Source organism: Sinocyclocheilus grahami, unplaced genomic scaffold (assembly GCF_001515645.1).
Source record: "Sinocyclocheilus grahami isolate Dianchi unplaced genomic scaffold, SAMN03320097.WGS_v1.1 scaffold715.1, whole genome shotgun sequence".
Lineage (NCBI taxonomy): Eukaryota > Metazoa > Chordata > Actinopteri > Cypriniformes > Cyprinidae > Sinocyclocheilus > Sinocyclocheilus grahami.
In genome coordinates this window covers 235,721-253,079 of record NW_015505894.1, presented here as the reverse complement: position 1 = coordinate 253,079, position 17,359 = coordinate 235,721, and the positions used below count along the sequence as shown (strand labels likewise).

Genomic DNA, 17,359 nt, shown 5'->3' with positions numbered 1-17,359 from the left:
CACATATTTTGTCACCACCATTCGCCCCCTAGTGGACGCTACCATCCATGAGCAGCTGGAGAGAACACGACGCCTATCGTTACTCACCTTTTTAAGGAACACTATAAATAATAATAATAATAATAAATTATGACCTTACTTGTGACTGCACACGGCAAGAACGCTGAATGTAATTGATACAATGTTTCACAGCACTGCAGGAGGTTTTATAATGTTCGTTGGACCATAATATGGTAGGGCATATGTGATTTTAAAAAGTAACAATATGTATTGTTATGAAAATAATCAGAGATCCCAACAACAGTAAATGCTACTATAAAACTTTATTCTGACGATGCTATTTTGTCATAGCTGTCATGCCTGTATAAACATTAAACCGTGCGTGTATTTAACTATGCATATTAAGTTAATCCTTTTATGTGACACCATGCAAAATCGTCTGTTTACAACCTCTCTCAGTGAAATGTGTAGAAAGATCCGTGTCTCTTCTCCGGAGCCTGGTCACATGCGCGCTCGGGAATAATGGCTGCACAGGAACCCTCACCACCATCTTCATTAGAAGGCAACAAACCTGGCTTCCCCAAGAAAATACTCGCCAACAAACTGGAGGACAAGCATCTGTGCAATATCTGTCTGAAAATCCTTAGGAGACCGTTTCAGGCGCAGTGCGGACATCGTTTCTGTTCTTATTGTTTTAATAAAGCAGTGAGGTAAGCGGCATTCAGTCCAGATGGCCCACCTGACACGACACGACACTACAAAAGATGAACACGACCTGTCAGGCCTAGCCTCCCGTGCCATTTTTATGGTATATTTTATGGGTATACAAGCAGTAAACGTTGCTTCAGGTCGGGGAACATAAATAAATGCAGGCTGTCAGGTTGTGTTCGGCTGCTTGTTTAGCTGGGCGAGCTGGAAACTGCAATAGCCAGACTGTTGCAGCTGTTGTCAAAATCAACTGTTACTATATGTGGTGTGCTTTTGTATTTATCCGCGATTTTTTCAATTTTTGTGGTGCTTGTGTGTATCAAACCTGTACTTTTCCATCGCAGCTCTGGACCACAGAAATGCGGTGCCTGTATAAAGGAGGACATATTTGAAGAACCAACATCAATTTTGAAACAGGGCTGTGTAAGTATTCGTTTTGTTATACTGTACAATTGAAATGGTAGGAACATCGCCTTGAAATATTTTTAGTGCTGATAACCCTTCCAAAAATAAATAAGTAACTACAAATAAAATGAGAATTCATAAACTATAATCACTGTAGTTTCCACTAAAATGGTAAAACCACCAGAATGTTTTTGTTGTATATTTTGGACATTTTTGTAACAGTGGTGACTAATACAAAGTTCCTTTAAAAATTAGGAAAGATACACAGTTTTACTATAATACGATTTTTCGATTCTTACATTAACTGAAGTACAGTTTGTACAGTAACTGCAGTAATTGTGGCAGAAGCTGTGACTTCCTCTGAAGTTCTTCGGAAGGCTGGTGGCAAATGGCATTTTAGGCGGCCAGTTTTTATACACTGAAAAGGATGATAACTATAACGATAACAGTAAATGTTTTAATACACATTGTAATTCTATGAGAATAGAAAAATCCACACCACAGAGGAACAGTATTATTGAAACAGCTTGTTTCTGTGTGCTTAAAATAAACAGAATGTTATCTTCCATTGGTGTGAATGATGATTATCTTTATAGTCATAGTTCTTGGTGTGAACAGGCCTTAACCAATTTTGCACTGTCAGTAATGGGACAAATGAAAGTTGGAAGAAGATTTCACTTTCACTATGTGCAAATTTATTTTAGGCTTTTCCTGATAATGCTGCTAAAAGAGAAGTTGAAGCTCTTGAAGCTGTTTGCATCAATGAGGAATGCAGCTGGACAGGCACCATCAAAGAATATGAGGTACTGCGTGTCCCTTCTATGCTTTAAAAAAAAAAAAAAACAGCTGAAAAGTGCCCTAAACTCACTAACAAACCAGCTTGACCAGACTGGGGGATCAACGAAGACCAGCAAACCATCTTAATCTTTTATTTATTTTATTAGGCAGTGTTGTTTGCCGTTTACAAACAGTTTTAAAATGACATGCACCATCTGAATGGTTCTTGATCTCTCAAAGGCAAACCATGAGGGAAAGTGTGACTTCAGGATCCTTTCCTGCCCATCATGCAAAGAGCTTCTGAGAGCCAACGAACTTGAACGTCACAATGAGAGGGAATGCCCAGAAAGGACTCTTAATTGTAAATACTGCAAGGAGCCATTTCATTTTAAAAACATTAAGGTAAGACATATTTTTCTTTCTTATTAACATTAAAAAAACAGAACTGTTTTTTTTCTTTCTTCTAATAGTAATGTGAGGATCATTAATCAATCCTTTATTCATTCATGGCTTTCATCTTTTTAGTTTTGGATTTTTGTAGGGATGTACCGGCTATCCAGTGCGTTGTGATTGGCCGAATGCCTCAAGCGTGTGTCGGCAATGTTACGCCCCTCACCATGCTGTTGATGCCGTGTCCGGAGCGACGAGACAAAAACATTAAAACCCATTACAAACGAGGCATTTGTTGCATCCAGTGGGGACATAATTACTGATTATAATGACTTATACTGTCTTTTTATGCGTTGCGTTGCAACGCGCCGCGTAAACATAAAACCCTGTCTGCATTTGTGATCGGAGAAATGACAAACAACAAGTGCTACTCTACACTGCTCAAAACTCGCGTTTGAATCATCAGTGTCAAATCCTTTAAATGAAAACGTACTTGCGTGAGTCAGAACTGCCGTCATTGTAGTCAACTCTCCCAGGATCAGTAAACAGTCCTCCATAAAATGTGCTGCACACATCTGGATTTGGGTTAAACTGTTCTGGAACAGTGTTGTAAATACAACTTAATCACTGATTTGTAGTCGTGTCCTCTTTTGGAAGACCAAACAAAGTAGTTTCGCTTTCACAACGAAAAACACTGCGGCCTAGCGTGAGTGAAATCCGTGGCTTAGCGTGAGCTAAGGCCGGGCTAGAATGAGCAAAGGCGGCAGGGTCGAGAACGGCGCGCCCGGCGGATTCGACGAAGGAGCAGCAACCACATGTGATGACCCCGAGCTTCGTCCACGGTGAAAGCCGATCCGGCGATCCTCAGCACTAAGTTGAAGTATTCCCTCAGCGACCAGCACAGATCAGCTCTAGGCATGACGAAGCGGATATCGTCCTCAGTCTCCTTTGGAAGGCCAAACAAAGTAGTTTCGCTTTCACAACGAAGCACACGGTGTCTCCACGGCATGGCGGCAGCGGCAACAATACCACAGCGAGAATAAAAGTTACGCCTTCTTTCTTTGTGTGTACATTGGGCGGCGTTATGCAAATCTTCCCACATAATGAGGTAGATATGTGGGGGCGTGTTAGAACGAGCCATTTTAGGTAGGCGTGGCTGACTCTTAACTTTTATAAAGAATATCTCTTTGGATTTGAGACTTTAGTCTTTGCAACTTTACATATCTTCTTAATGCACCAAGAGCTTGTAACACTCCAAAGAGAAAGGAAAAATTGAAATCGCATCATATGACCCCTTTAAAATGTGTCGGAACAAATTCAGCTTGATAATGTCAGATAACTTTGATAGAAAGGTATGTAATGGATTACAATAAACCAAAAATTATTCATACAGCTGTCAATATTTACACAACTATCAATACTTTGTCGGGTGACCCTTAGCCTTAATGACAGCCTGGAGTCTCCTGGACATGCTGTCAAACAGGTTCATGCAAACCTGAACTTAAATTTTTCCCCAGACTCGGTCTGAATAATCTTTGGTCCTAAATTTGTATCAATTTTACTGGTAGTCCACTGAATGAAGAATTTTGGGGTATAATATATCACAGTTTAGTTTATTTTGTTATCCTCACTTTACATAAATGAAATTTTCACTGTTCATTTCACTGTTCATTTCATCTCTATGGTAGCCTACGAGGGACAAGTACAGTACAGCCTAGTGCATTTCACACAGGCTGTTCTTTCACTTTCGCCAGAAAGTTGTGTATGCTTAAGGGTAAAAATAAATGACGTTTATAGTGAATGCCCCTATAAATTGTCTTATATTTACGATTTAGTTTTAATCCAAATGATGCGTGCTAAGTGAGCGAACATCAATAAAGATCACACAACAGAAGTGCGTGCTCTCTCTCTCTCCCTCCCTCCCTCCCTACCATTAATTAACGTGTGCATTATTTTACTTACTACTTTTTGATATCTCCGACCGAACTACAAACTTTCCAGTGATGTCTGTGAGAAAGGGATATTCACTCGACAAGCTCGTGCATCTGCGCCGCCGAGCGCTCAATTCACTCAGTGTAATTTGCTTACTAGCTGGCACAAATCAGCTATACAGGCATTAATACTGAATGTTTTATATTCATTGCATACATATACTTCATAGACATCTTTAATCTCTAATAACTCCATTCTGCTGTCTGTTGTCTTAGTTTCTTTGTCTGAATATGGCACTTATCACATGCTGTGTGGTATCAGCGTTTGGTATTGGGGCATTTTAACAAGTACGAGTACAGGAGCTCAGTATCGGGCCTGGTATCGGTGCATCCCTAGATTTTTGTGATACTTGTGATACTAAAGAACATGTTTTTTTTTTAGGCCCATGATGAGATATGCCCTAAATACCCAATGATTTGTGAAGGTTGTGCCAAGAAAAAAATTCCCAGAGAGAAAGTAAGTAAATAGTATTTAGGCTTTTTACTTTTTCTTTTGTATTTATATTGTTTTTTTTAATGCAGATAGAACTTTTTCATAGTTACTTTCATTTGGGTATCTGTATTTTCCTTCTGCAGTATGTGGACCACATTAAACTGTGCACCAAATTCAGAACACCTTGCAGATTTCATGTTGTAGGCTGTGATATGACGGTAGGTAATCTGACTTTTTTCCTCATCCATTAGACTTCATATTCATTTCGGTTCCACAAATGTTTTTTAGCATCAGGCTCTCTGATTTCTTGTAGGTAGAAAAGGAGAAGATCCATGACCATGAGCAAGCCTGTTCCTACGAACATTTAAACCTCCTATTGCACTTCATCATGGGCATCAAGGTGAACTTGGAGGGTTTGCAGCCTCAGAGTCTGGAACTGGCCAGCCATAAGATCCACGAGCTGCATCAGTCTCTGCGGGAGCTGGAGCTGAAGATGGGCCAGCTGAGTGGAGCAGGGGCTCCCGTGCAGGGGGCCTGTGCGCCACTGCCGGCTCCGACGCTGGGTACGTCTTTCACCCCACTCCCTACAGCCGTCGGGGCAGCCTTGGAGCTGCAACTACACAGTGAGAAAACCAAAGTGGCGGAGCTCAGCCGTCGCTGTCAGGAGCTGGAGCTGAAGGTAAGCACCTTTGAGAACATCGTCTGCGTGCTCAACCGTGAGATGGAGCGCTCCGCCACCACCATGGAGGCCTATAACCGTCAGCATCGGCTTGACCAGGACAAGATTGAGATACTTAACAACAAGGTAAAGTGTCTGATGTAAAAGCAGATGTTTTTTGTTTTTTTTTAGCCTGAGATATAGTTTCATTCAATACTAGATTTTTATGCAGGTACGGCAGTTGGAGAGGACAGTAGGCCTTAGGGATCTCTCCATCGTGGAGATGGAGGCAAAGATGAGGGAGATGTCCGCTGCCACTTATGATGGTGTATTTGTGTGGAAGATCTCTGACTTCTCGAAGAAGAGACAAGATGCTGTAGCCGGACGGGCACCTGCTATGTTCTCGGCTGGTATTTTTATTTAGCATATTTTACTTTTACGGTTTCATATTAATTATTAAGAATAGTGTGAGAGATTGCTTGTGTTTGTTGTTTAGCTTAGATATGACATGTCATGAGGTATGGCGTCTCACTCCAAAATGCCCTGTTGTTTGTTACAGCATTTTATACAAGCAAATATGGCTATAAGATGTGTTTGCGCATCTATCTGAATGGGGATGGGACGGGACGTGGTACTCACTTGTCTCTGTTCTTCGTGGTGATGAGGGGACACAGTGATGCCTTGCTAAAGTGGCCTTTCAATCAGAAGGTCAGTGTGATCAACTTTTAACATTGTGGCTGACCATTTTTAATTCCTGAAATCCTGACAGACTTCTTCTCAGATTCAAGTCAGTGAAGTGCTGATTCTTTTTTTCCTATTATTTTATTCAAAAATACATAAATGCAATTTGTGGTGTGACTCATTACTAACTTACTGATGGTAAATGAATTAAAAAAAAGAAAATACTTGGGGAAAAAAAACCTAGACCTTGAATACACGCGCATCATGTATTTAAGATGTAAGAAAAAATATATAATCGTTCCAAATTTTGGGGTTGGTAAAATTGTATTTTATTTATTTTTTTAAGACTAATGATCATCAAAGCTGCGTTTATTTGATCAAAAATTCAGTAAAATCACTGATATTTAAAATTATAATATTTCACAATAACTCTAAGTTTAATATATATAAATATATATATTTAATGTAATTTTTCCTATGATGGCAAAGGTGAATCTACTCCAGTCTTCAGTGTCACATGATTCATCAGAAATAATTCTTATTTGGTGTTCAAAAAATACATCATACTTTTTATGATTCTTGAATAGAAATACAAATTGATATAACAGCTTTTATATAAAATAGAAATCTTTTGTAACATTAGGTCTTTAGTGTCACTTTTCAGTGTCCTTACGGAATAGAAGTATTAATTTCTTAAAAAAAAAAAAAACTAACCCCAAACTTTTGAATGATAGTGTTATGTTTTTGCTTTTCACTTGGTTACCACAACATTGCATTTTTAGTCATTTAATTAGTTTTATACCGTTTTCAAGAAACATTTTTATGCCAGCTATGTGCAACCAACATGTAACATCTTTGTTGTGGACACTCCTAAAGTATGTCATTAACACCGATATAATGTGTGACCGTGGCCATTTTCCATCCCTTTATGTTCTCACTTTATGCTTTTTATGGGGTCCTTGTTTCTTCCGCTGAATGACTGGCTTCAGCTTTTCACCCATTCATACCTGTCTAAACTCAGACCTTTCTTGTCATTTAAATATTTATCCAACACCTTGGTCCTCAGGTCACCCTCATGCTGCTGGATCAGAACAACAGGGAGCACATCATCGATGCCTTCCGGCCAGACATTTCCTCTTCCTCCTTCCAGAGGCCTGTGAGTGACATGAACATTGCCAGCGGCTGCCCTCTCTTCTGCCCTCTCTCCAAACTGGACTCCAAGAACTCCTACATCCGAGATGACACCATCTTCATCAAGGCCATTGTTGACCTCACAGGCCTTTAAGGTGTCAGATGCCGCTGCTCCGCCACGCTCCTCTCTCCAGCCTGTAGTGGTTCCCGTGCAGTACTTTTTTTCCTGAGGCCTGTTCCCTCGGTCCGAGCTCTTTGCCGTGCTCGCGTGAGCCCAAAGAGACTACGGTACCCAGTGTAATAGTGCACTGGGCGTGACACCACTCTGCATTATGTACCAAAATCGTTCCCAGAGTTTGTGCAGTTCTACTGTAATATAGTTGCCCTTTGGGAACCTCTCACTCTCTCGTAGTGGGATAGCTGTCAGCTGTGATTGTAACGTACTACTTGCCTGTGCCATAGATGTGGCACCTTGCCTTTTATAGAGATTGAGAAGACTTTCACCACAAGACAGACATCATTTCATTTCCAAGCGCTTGGCTTGTGTCGCACTCACTATTTGTGTACTTTTTTGCTTTCCTTAGTGTTTGAGCTACTCGTAAGTGAATGTTTTGTGCGTAGACGGACACGGAGTGACACTAACGAATGATGTCGATGCGTTCATTTTGCAACTGCGTAGTTAACTTGCTTCAGACGCATCGACAGTCTTCTGACATTCCCTTTGAGCATTGTGTGCCTCGAATGTTTCTCGTTTTCTTTGGCTCTCTGTAGTGGTGGACATTGCTTAAATTTAAAGTGCAGAATTTGGGTTTCGATAACCTGCTTGTGAGTTGAGGAGCTTGTGTGTGTGTGTGTGTGTGATATGTTTTTTTGCCTTCGTTTCCATTTTCGGTGTTCTTTGATGTATTAGTTTGCATGTTGGATCTGTGGAAGATACATTCAAGTTAGCAGCAGACCAGGTTTACACCCTGAGCCTGAGAAGCGAAGGCAGTTTCATTGTAAAATCGCTGTCGAAGAAAACAACTAAATCATGCTGGTGTTAAAACCATCCAGTTTTCCTTTGGACCTCAAATGCCTCATCAGCTGACTTGGTTATACGCGAATAAAAGATGCAGCCTAGTGTGAGTAGGACAGATAATCTTGTGTGCTTTATTGTGACGTGGAAAGGCTGATGTTTGTTAGCATTTTGATGTTTTCTTGTGTTTTTGGGTGTTCCGTTGATATTGTGCTGCTTTGGGCAAACACTATGGATGCCATTAAAACTATATGACTTGCTTTGGACCGTGTCGATCAGTATAAACCAAGCAGGTGTTTGAGATCTCGTAGTCAGTGATTCCTGTCGTCTTTTTCCCAGAAAGACTGTGGGGTTTGCATTCTGTAAATGTGCTAGAATATGAGGAATGTGATTTGTTATGCCATTTTGAAGTAGCCTCAGTCCTTAATAGACAGTCAGTTCAATGCATTTAGTCCATGGGATTTCTTTTAGTTTATTTGCAACCAGAGAAGGCATTACTATACATATACAATGCATAACTCCTACATAAGGGCTTTTAGTATACATTACGTCTTCCATGTGAGCTTTTTGGTCTGGTTATTTTCTGAAACCGAGTCTTGAGATACTTTTTTAAGATGCCTTCATGCTAACAAAGCACCTGGACCCAGCCTATTTTCAAACCAGTTCCCACAGATATCGAAATCTCTCTGTGCATGAGATGTTTTGATAGAGAAGAAGAAAAACCATATTGTAAATTATTGGTTTACTTTGTAGACCACCATTTTATTTGTATTGCTTTATCTTTTTTATCTGTTGATTGAGATGCAGTATATGACAGTTATAATGTGAATGTGGTATATTGTTAATTTAAGTATAAATAGATAAACTATACAGTGTACACGGTTTTACGACTGATGTAGCTGTGGAAATATAAAATATATGAATCATAAATATATATCATAGATTTATATCGATAATACATGTACTATTTCCTGTTGGGATGGTTTCAAAATGTGTTTGGGCTCTTTTTGGGCTTTGGTAAGTTCTTCTTCACTTTGGCAGCATCCTCTGAGGGAATGAGATTCTGAAAGATCTACCGGTTTTTCCTCTCTCTCTCTCTCTCTCTCTCTCTCTCTCTCTCAAGAACCTGTCTACATGAATATATCTCACCATCGTAGATTTCCTCGCTTGCTTTTTGCCCCAATGAGATTTCAAAGTACTCGTGTGAATAGTTTTACAGATGTGATGTGCCTCTGTAGCATAACTGCTTCTATACAAATGTTCTCTATACATAGCTTTAGCTAGCATTGCATGTGGCCAGGTTGTTGTATTGTAAATCATATTAATAATATTCTTTGAGAGTTTTGGAAAAAGCTTTTTATTTGCCTGTTATTTTTAGTAGATGTCACATGATTTACTAGTAGTAGTGCACACATTTTAGCTTGTGCAATTATACAAGTGTCCTTCCTGTTCTTGAGTGTGAAATCTACTGTTTGCATTCACTCAATCTGGGCTCATGTTCATACGTTGAATAGGTGAAATGCTTGAGCCCCCTTTATCTGTAAGAAATAATACGTTAACTGACTCTGACTTGCGTTTTATTTTTGGATAAGCATACACTAACACTAGAAATATGCTGTTTTTTATTTGCCTGTTATTTTTAGTAGATGTCACATGATTTACTAGTAGTAGTGCACACATTTTAGCTTGTGCAATTATACAAGTGTCCTTCCTGTTCTTGAGTGTGAAATCTACTGTTTGCATTCACTCAATCTGGGCTCATGTTCATACGCTGAATAGGTGAAATGCTTGAGCCCCCTTTATCTGTAAGAAATAATACGTTAACTGACTCTGACTTGCGTTTTATTTTTGGATAAGCATACACTAACACTAGAAATATGCTGTTTTTTACATTTTTTGCATACCGTTGAGATTAACACTCGCAGAAATAATAATTTATGGAATCAAGGACTGATTTTTTTTCTTCTTCAGCTGACTAAGATTTGTATACTTTTTATTTCCGAGGTTGCATTTCATAGAGGTTACTTTAATAATCAGACTTTCTATGTAACTTTGTATGCCTTTCTCATGGTGTCTCAGCGCCACTGATCTTCCCGATTCGGTTTTACAGAGCTAGAGATGTTACTGTGAAGGCACTGTGGGTTTCTTCCGCAAATTGTTGTAGTCAATGTGCCAAGGAAGGAACCTATGTGTGATTCATCCTGTTATGATTTAATTCTCAGAGAAATCTAAAATAAAGTCTTTTCTGTTCTCTTCTTTCTCCAGTCTTGTATCGTCGTATGTTCTGTTGTATCACTTTTGACCACATGGGGGTGCTCATGCACCATTGATCATTTTGCACTGTGGGGTCATTTTAGGAAGATGAGTTGAGCTTATCAGAGATTTATTTCCTGTTAACTGTGATTTGTTTTGTACATATAATAATGAACAGATCAAAGGTACAGTATGTGTCCAAACATGATCTCTTCTTGCATAAATGCATTTCTCACTCTCTATTCCAGGAAATAGCCTATGAGCTGTTATGGGGGTGTAATAATAAAAGGGCTTCTCAGACTGATGGAAGTGCTCTTGAGTTCAGGGCTTCCCTATTGGACTGAGAGCTACAGTAAGAGGTGAAGAGGGTGATGTCCAAGCAATGGCACTTTCAGCCAATCTCACATATCCTGTGTTACTTGAAGTTTAGAGGAGGCACAGCTGAAAGTGGTTTGTTTTATCAGGTTAAAATGTATTCAGCCGAAATTCTTCAAGGTGATATAATCTCTGGAAAAAATGCTTTTGTAGTTCAGTAGTAGGAAAATATAGTAGATCTTCGTGTTTATCTTCGGACATGTAGGCCTGTACAAAAGAAAGATTTCAAGATAGCCAGTCATGAAGCCTAATAGCTTGCAGCGGATCAAGTGTAGGCTTTATGAATTAGATTAGATTGGTTTATGAAACAGTTTGAATGAAAGTACAAGATGGAAGATTGCCTAAAAGGGCTTTCCTGTAGGAAATATGTCTATGAACGGAGCCCTGTTGAACTCTTTTAAGTAAGGTTGCGAAGGGGCGGAAAATTTCTTTCCATGGGAGCCTGCGTCTGGGGAATTTTGGAAATATTCCAAGTTTGAAATTTACCAGAATTTTGTGGGAATTAATTGGAAATTTGGGAAAATGTATAAAACTGTATACAAACATAAATAAAAACATTTTGTTTGATCATAGACTCGCATGCATGCAAACTAATACAATTTAAAAAATGACATTTTTGGATTTTTTTTTGGGGGGGGGGGGGGTGGATCTGTGATGCTTTTTCAGGATTTATTGATGAATAAAAGCTAATGAACAGTGTTTATTCAAAATAGAAATCTTTTCTAACATAAGTCTTTACTATTACTTTTTTATTAATTTAACACATCCTTGTTGAATAAAGGTGTTCATTTATTTAAAAAAAGAGAAAAGATACTGACCCCAAACCTTTGAATAGTGTATTGTTAAAAAAAGGATTTCTATTTTAAATAAATGCTTTTTTAAAAAACTCTTTATTCATCAAAGAATCCTGAAAAAAGAAAAAAAATATTAAGCAGCACAACAGTTTCCAAAATTGATAAATAAGCATATTAGAATGATTTCGGAAGAAACACGTGACACTGAAGACTGGAGTAATTATGTTCAAAATTAAGCTTTGCTTCACAGAAATGCATTATATTTTAAAGTATATTAAAACCGAAAACCATTATTTTAAATTGTAATACCAGTAATACTGCGCAAATATTAGTTTTGTACTGTACTTTTGATCAAATATGAAGGCTTTATGAGCAAAAGATATGCAATGTTTAAAAACATTAAAAATAGTAATGTGTCCAAACCTTTGACCAGTACTGTACTTCTGTATGATAACAGAAAACTGACTAGCAGAAAGTGCATCACAGCTTGAGCTAGCTAGCACATACCTCATAAATTGTCAATGAAATAGTGCTAACTATTTGATTGTGCTAACTATATGATTTTTCATATCTTGATTTACTGGCTAGCTCGCTACTGTATAAACACTTTTTGGTATTTACTAGTTAAACTTGAATCCCATATTTAGAATATCAAAATGTAGATGTTGTTTTTGGGCTCAAATGCAGCAAGTGTTGCTTCAGAGAAAATGGAGGGGAATCCCCCTTTTTGGTGACTTGGGGGATTGTGTGTGTGTGTGTGTGTGGGGGGAGGGAGACTTCTGTTTTATTATTATTTCACCTAAATGTTTGTTCAGTCAGTGTATTTGTTTTTACAATGGTATTGACCAATTTGGAGTAGATGTCAATTACGTCACTTGCAGCTGCACGCGCATAGTGGTGGCAGAAAAACACTGGGAACAAGTGGAGGGAAACGGGTAAAATCCATGGAATAAGAGAAAAATGTATTGTGCCTTTGGATGTCAGAATCAGAATGCAAATAATTTTTATATAACATTTGAAGCAAACGCAGACGTTTAAACGGACGGGCTATGGATGAAACCTGCTATGATTACCCTACTTTTAAAGCATAAATTTGATTTAAACAATAGGTCTATATAATATTCATATAGGGGACATATTGTATTAGCCCTACAGTTGAAATACATGCATGAAATACTATTTAAACCTATAACATTTTACATAACATTTACCTATTTTATCTCATAGTACTGACTTTTTTTCTTGCTAATGCAAGTTTATATCTCCTAGTTCGGACTTTATAACTTTAAGTCAACAATTGCGAGTTTGTCAATTCTGAGGGAAAAAAGCCAGAAGTGAGGGATTATAAACTAAAAAGAAAGATTGATGAGCTGCTTTTTCTTAATACCAGAATTGTGAGAAATAATCTCGGAATTGCAAGAAAAAAGTAAGATTTTTTTTACATAATAAACTAATTCTATGTAATAGAATTACATTTTTATTATTTTATTCCATGGCTTGAATAGACTGCTATGTTAAAACTGTCATTTTTCTGCCACCGGATAGGCTCCGCCCACAAAAAAGTGTCATCACTGTTTGCAAACACTGAAATTGGTCTATAGCCTAATTTAGTTGCACAGTATATTACACACAGCACAAGGAAGTTTTAAACATAATTTTTGTAATATTCATGTAATTTACATGAATACTTACCAAGATGGACTTTGTACAAGATTTAAGAAATGATCTGTTCATGTTATGGAGGAAAGCACCATGCATGTAGGGGGTGTGGCCTCAAAAGCCCTGCAGTATAAGCAGTGTGCTGTGTGCATGTGATTGTGCAATTTGCAGGGTAGAAATTAAACTGAAATCGCATTAAATCCAGTTGTTTTAACCAAGATTATGCCGCAAGAACTGCATTTAAGTCCCCAGTTCCTGCAATTTTGCAAATTTCCAGTTTATTTCCATATATTCCTGTTAATTCCCATGGAAAGTGTCCAGTCTTGAAAACTCCCAGAATTTTGCAAACCTACTCTTAAGTATATTAATTTGAGTAAATGATGGCAGAATTAAAAATTTTAGGTAAGTATTCCTATTTAAATGATTTTTGTAGGAGCTCAGTATATTTTGCACACACATGCGTCATTATTCCCCCCTGCCATGTTCCGGCATACAAGGGCAATGCCCGAGATCTTCTCACTAGACAGTGTTCACTTAGGCTTTTTGTCCATGACTTTTCCCCTGGGCAAATCTGGAGCTCTGTATCACAGTTAACAGACCCTAATCTGAGGATTAGCAAGAGGGCATTCCCTCTATCACAGCTTCCTCTCTGTGTGTAGTCAGCAGATAGAAAATGATGGGACTGAAAGAAACAAAGCTGTCCAATGCCCGAGGCTCATCAGTACAGCTGGGTAGAAAAACATTTCAGATTAATCGCAATTGCTTCATTTAAATGGTGCTGATTTAAAAAAATTATAATAGATCTTTTACTCTGGCTATTTTTAGTGGCGGCATGATAATGTATTTGTATAGCAGTGTCTGTCCTGCAGATGTCACTGCCTTCTTTTGAAGTACCCCCCCCTTAAACTGCATAGTTTGTGCCATATTGTTCATTTTGGCATCCTCAGCACCATCTCGAAGTCGTGGAAGTCGTGGAAGTCGTGGAAGTCGGGAAGTCGTGGCCTAATGGTTAGAGAGTCGGACTCATAGCCCAAAGGTTGTGGGTTCGAGTCTCGTACCGGCAGGGATTGTTGGTGGGGGGAGTGAATGTACAGCGCTCTCTCCCACCTTCAATACCACGACTGAGGTGCCCTTGAGCAAGGCACCGAACCCCCAACTACTCCCCGGGCGCCGCAGCATAAATGGCTGCTCACTGCTCCGGGTGTGTGTTCACGGTTTGTGTGTGTTCACTGCTGTGTGTGTGCACTTTGGATGGGTAAATGCAGAGCACTAATTCTGAGTATGGGTCACCATACTTGGCCACATGTCACTTCATCTTCAGAAATTTAACTGAGTTGTGAATGAGTTCACAGTATGTATTGAATTCAATGAAGGACTGTTTCATGAGAAAGACTTCTCTCGATGGAAAAATAAACTGCATGACCAGTGTAGTCCGATTCACAAACATGGAAATTTCTTGAATTTTCAAAGCAAAATCGGCATACATTTTAAACTAATATTAATCTAAATGGGGTTGAATAAAAATCTGAAATTAATTTAGTTGAATATGTCGATAACTAGCCTACTTGTCAATGATTGTAAGATTGACTGTTGCAGCTCAAGCATGTCAGGCACACTTTTTTATTTTATATTGTTAAACCTTTTGCTTGATTATAGGCTCAGTGTATTGTTACATGTCAAACGGCAGCATTTAAAAAAAACTAAATTAGCCCCATTAGGATATGTTTTAAATGTTTTCACTGTGGTTGCATGTAATAATGTGAAGTATAGCGTTTCTTTTCTTTTGTCTTATTTATTGTGCGCAAGACAGATGAACTGGAGCTTTAATCATCTGCTGTATTACTGAGTCCTGTTACATCATCCAAGCAGAGAGACTTCCTCTGAGTCCGTTTCCCCTGTAACATACTGATTTCCCATCATCTCAGCAGCCCTAAAGACATCCCCTGTGCTGGGGCTCAGGTTACCATTTAGGGATGTACAAAGTACACTTTGACCCACTTGAGAAAACTGATTTATCTTAGCAGTAACCGATTATACTTGCTGTTCCACAGACTTCTTTAAGTATTGCACCTGATGCCAATGTCAACCAGCAAATCCTTTTAAAGGAACTGTCGTAATGCTTAGAAAAATAAAAGGCAGTAATCACACTTTGCGTTGTCTTTTATTCAGTGACTTTTATAAAAGATGATTTAAAAAAATAAGTTAGGCTTGTCTGATTGGAGATGGCTAATATGCTGTATGACGAATATGCACATTGTTTTCTTGCACAAAGTTACTATTTCTGTGTTCTGTTCAGGGTTATTGTTGTTAACTTAAACTACAACTATTGAGAACATTTTTGTTAATTGAAATTTAGCTGAAATGAAATGTTAAATTTAAATGAAAATTAGAAATGTTGCCTTTGGAACTAAAACCTAAATAAAAAATAAACCTAAATAGTACTATTAACAAAAATAATAATATTAATAAAAATGACAAAAGCACACAACAAAATTACTAAAAATGAAAATATAGCGGTTAAACTATTTCAAAATGTTAACTATGCTGTAAATAATACAAAAATTACAATGATTGTAATAAGTAGGGAAAACCATTATTTTAAATTGTAATACCAGTAATACTGCGCAAATATTAGTTTTGTACTGTACTTTTGATCAAATATGAAGGCTTTATGAGCAAAAGATATGCAATGTTTAAAAACATTAAAAATAGTAATGTGTCCAAACCTTTGACCAGTACTGTACTTCTGTATGATAACAGAAAACTGACTAGCAGAAAGTGCATCACAGCTTGAGCTAGCTAGCACATACCTCATAAATTGTCAATGAAATAGTGCTAACTATTTGATTGTGCTAACTATATGATTTTTCATATCTTGATTTACTGGCTAGCTCGCTACTGTATAAACACTTTTTGGTATTTACTAGTTAAACTTGAATCCCATATTTAGAATATCAAAATGTAGATGTTGTTTTTGGGCTCAAATGCAGCAAGTGTTGCTTCAGAGAAAATGGAGGGGAATCCCCCTTTTTGGTGACTTGGGGGATTGTGTGTGTGTGTGTGTGTGGGGGGAGGGAGACTTCTGTTTTATTATTATTTCACCTAAATGTTTGTTCAGTCAGTGTATTTGTTTTTACAATGGTATTGACCAATTTGGAGTAGATGTCAATTACGTCACTTGCAGCTGCACGCGCATAGTGGTGGCAGAAAAACACTGGGAACAAGTGGAGGGAAACGGGTAAAATCCATGGAATAAGAGAAAAATGTATTGTGCCTTTGGATGTCAGAATCAGAATGCAAATAATTTTTATATAACATTTGAAGCAAACGCAGACGTTTAAACGGACGGGCTATGGATGAAACCTGCTATGATTACCCTACTTTTAAAGCATAAATTTGATTTAAACAATAGGTCTATATAATATTCATATAGGGGACATATTGTATTAGCCCTACAGTTGAAATACATGCATGAAATACTATTTAAACCTATAACATTTTACATAACATTTACCTATTTTATCTCATAGTACTGACTTTTTTTCTTGCTAATGCAAGTTTATATCTCCTAGTTCGGACTTTATAACTTTAAGTCAACAATTGCGAGTTTGTCAATTCTGAGGGAAAAAAGCCAGAAGTGAGGGATTATAAACTAAAAAGAAAGATTGATGAGCTGATTTTTCTTAATACCAGAATTGTGAGAAATAATCTCGGAATTGCAAGAAAAAAGTAAGATTTTTTTTACATAATAAACTAATTCTATGTAATAGAATTACATTTTTATTATTTTTATGAGCAAAAGATATGCAATGTTTAAAAACATTAAAAATAGTAATGTGTCCAAACCTTTGACCAGTACTGTACTTCTGTATGATAACAGAAAACTGACTAGCAGAAAGTGCATCACAGCTTGAGCTAGCTAGCACATACCTCATAAATTGTCAATGAAATAGTGCTAACTATTTGATTGTGCTAACTATATGATTTTTCATATCTTGATTTACTGGCTAGCTCGCTACTGTATAAACACTTTTTGGTATTTACTAGTTAAACTTGAATCCCATATTTAGAATATCAAAATGTAGATGT

At 37.8% G+C, this 17,359-nt stretch overlaps 1 protein-coding gene across 2 annotated transcripts; it reads left to right on the top strand.

Moving 5' to 3' along the window:
• The first annotated feature begins 32 nt into the window (after positions 1–32).
• LOC107560229 (TNF receptor-associated factor 2-like) lies at positions 33–9,807 on the top strand. 2 transcript variants are annotated; one of them, XM_016244348.1, is made up of 11 exons: positions 33–233; positions 460–710; positions 1,053–1,131; positions 1,818–1,916; positions 2,131–2,292; positions 4,654–4,728; positions 4,848–4,922; positions 5,018–5,509; positions 5,595–5,772; positions 5,922–6,070; positions 7,110–9,807. In XM_016244348.1, exons 2-11 carry the CDS (start codon positions 523–525, stop codon positions 7,326–7,328), a joined length of 1,716 nt encoding a protein of 571 aa, XP_016099834.1. In that variant the 5' UTR covers positions 33–233; positions 460–522; the 3' UTR covers positions 7,329–9,807. The 2 variants fall into 2 exon arrangements, with proteins under 2 accessions (XP_016099834.1, XP_016099833.1); XM_016244347.1 differs by having other exon boundaries at positions 33–710.
• Positions 9,808–17,359: the final 7,552 nt, after the last annotated feature.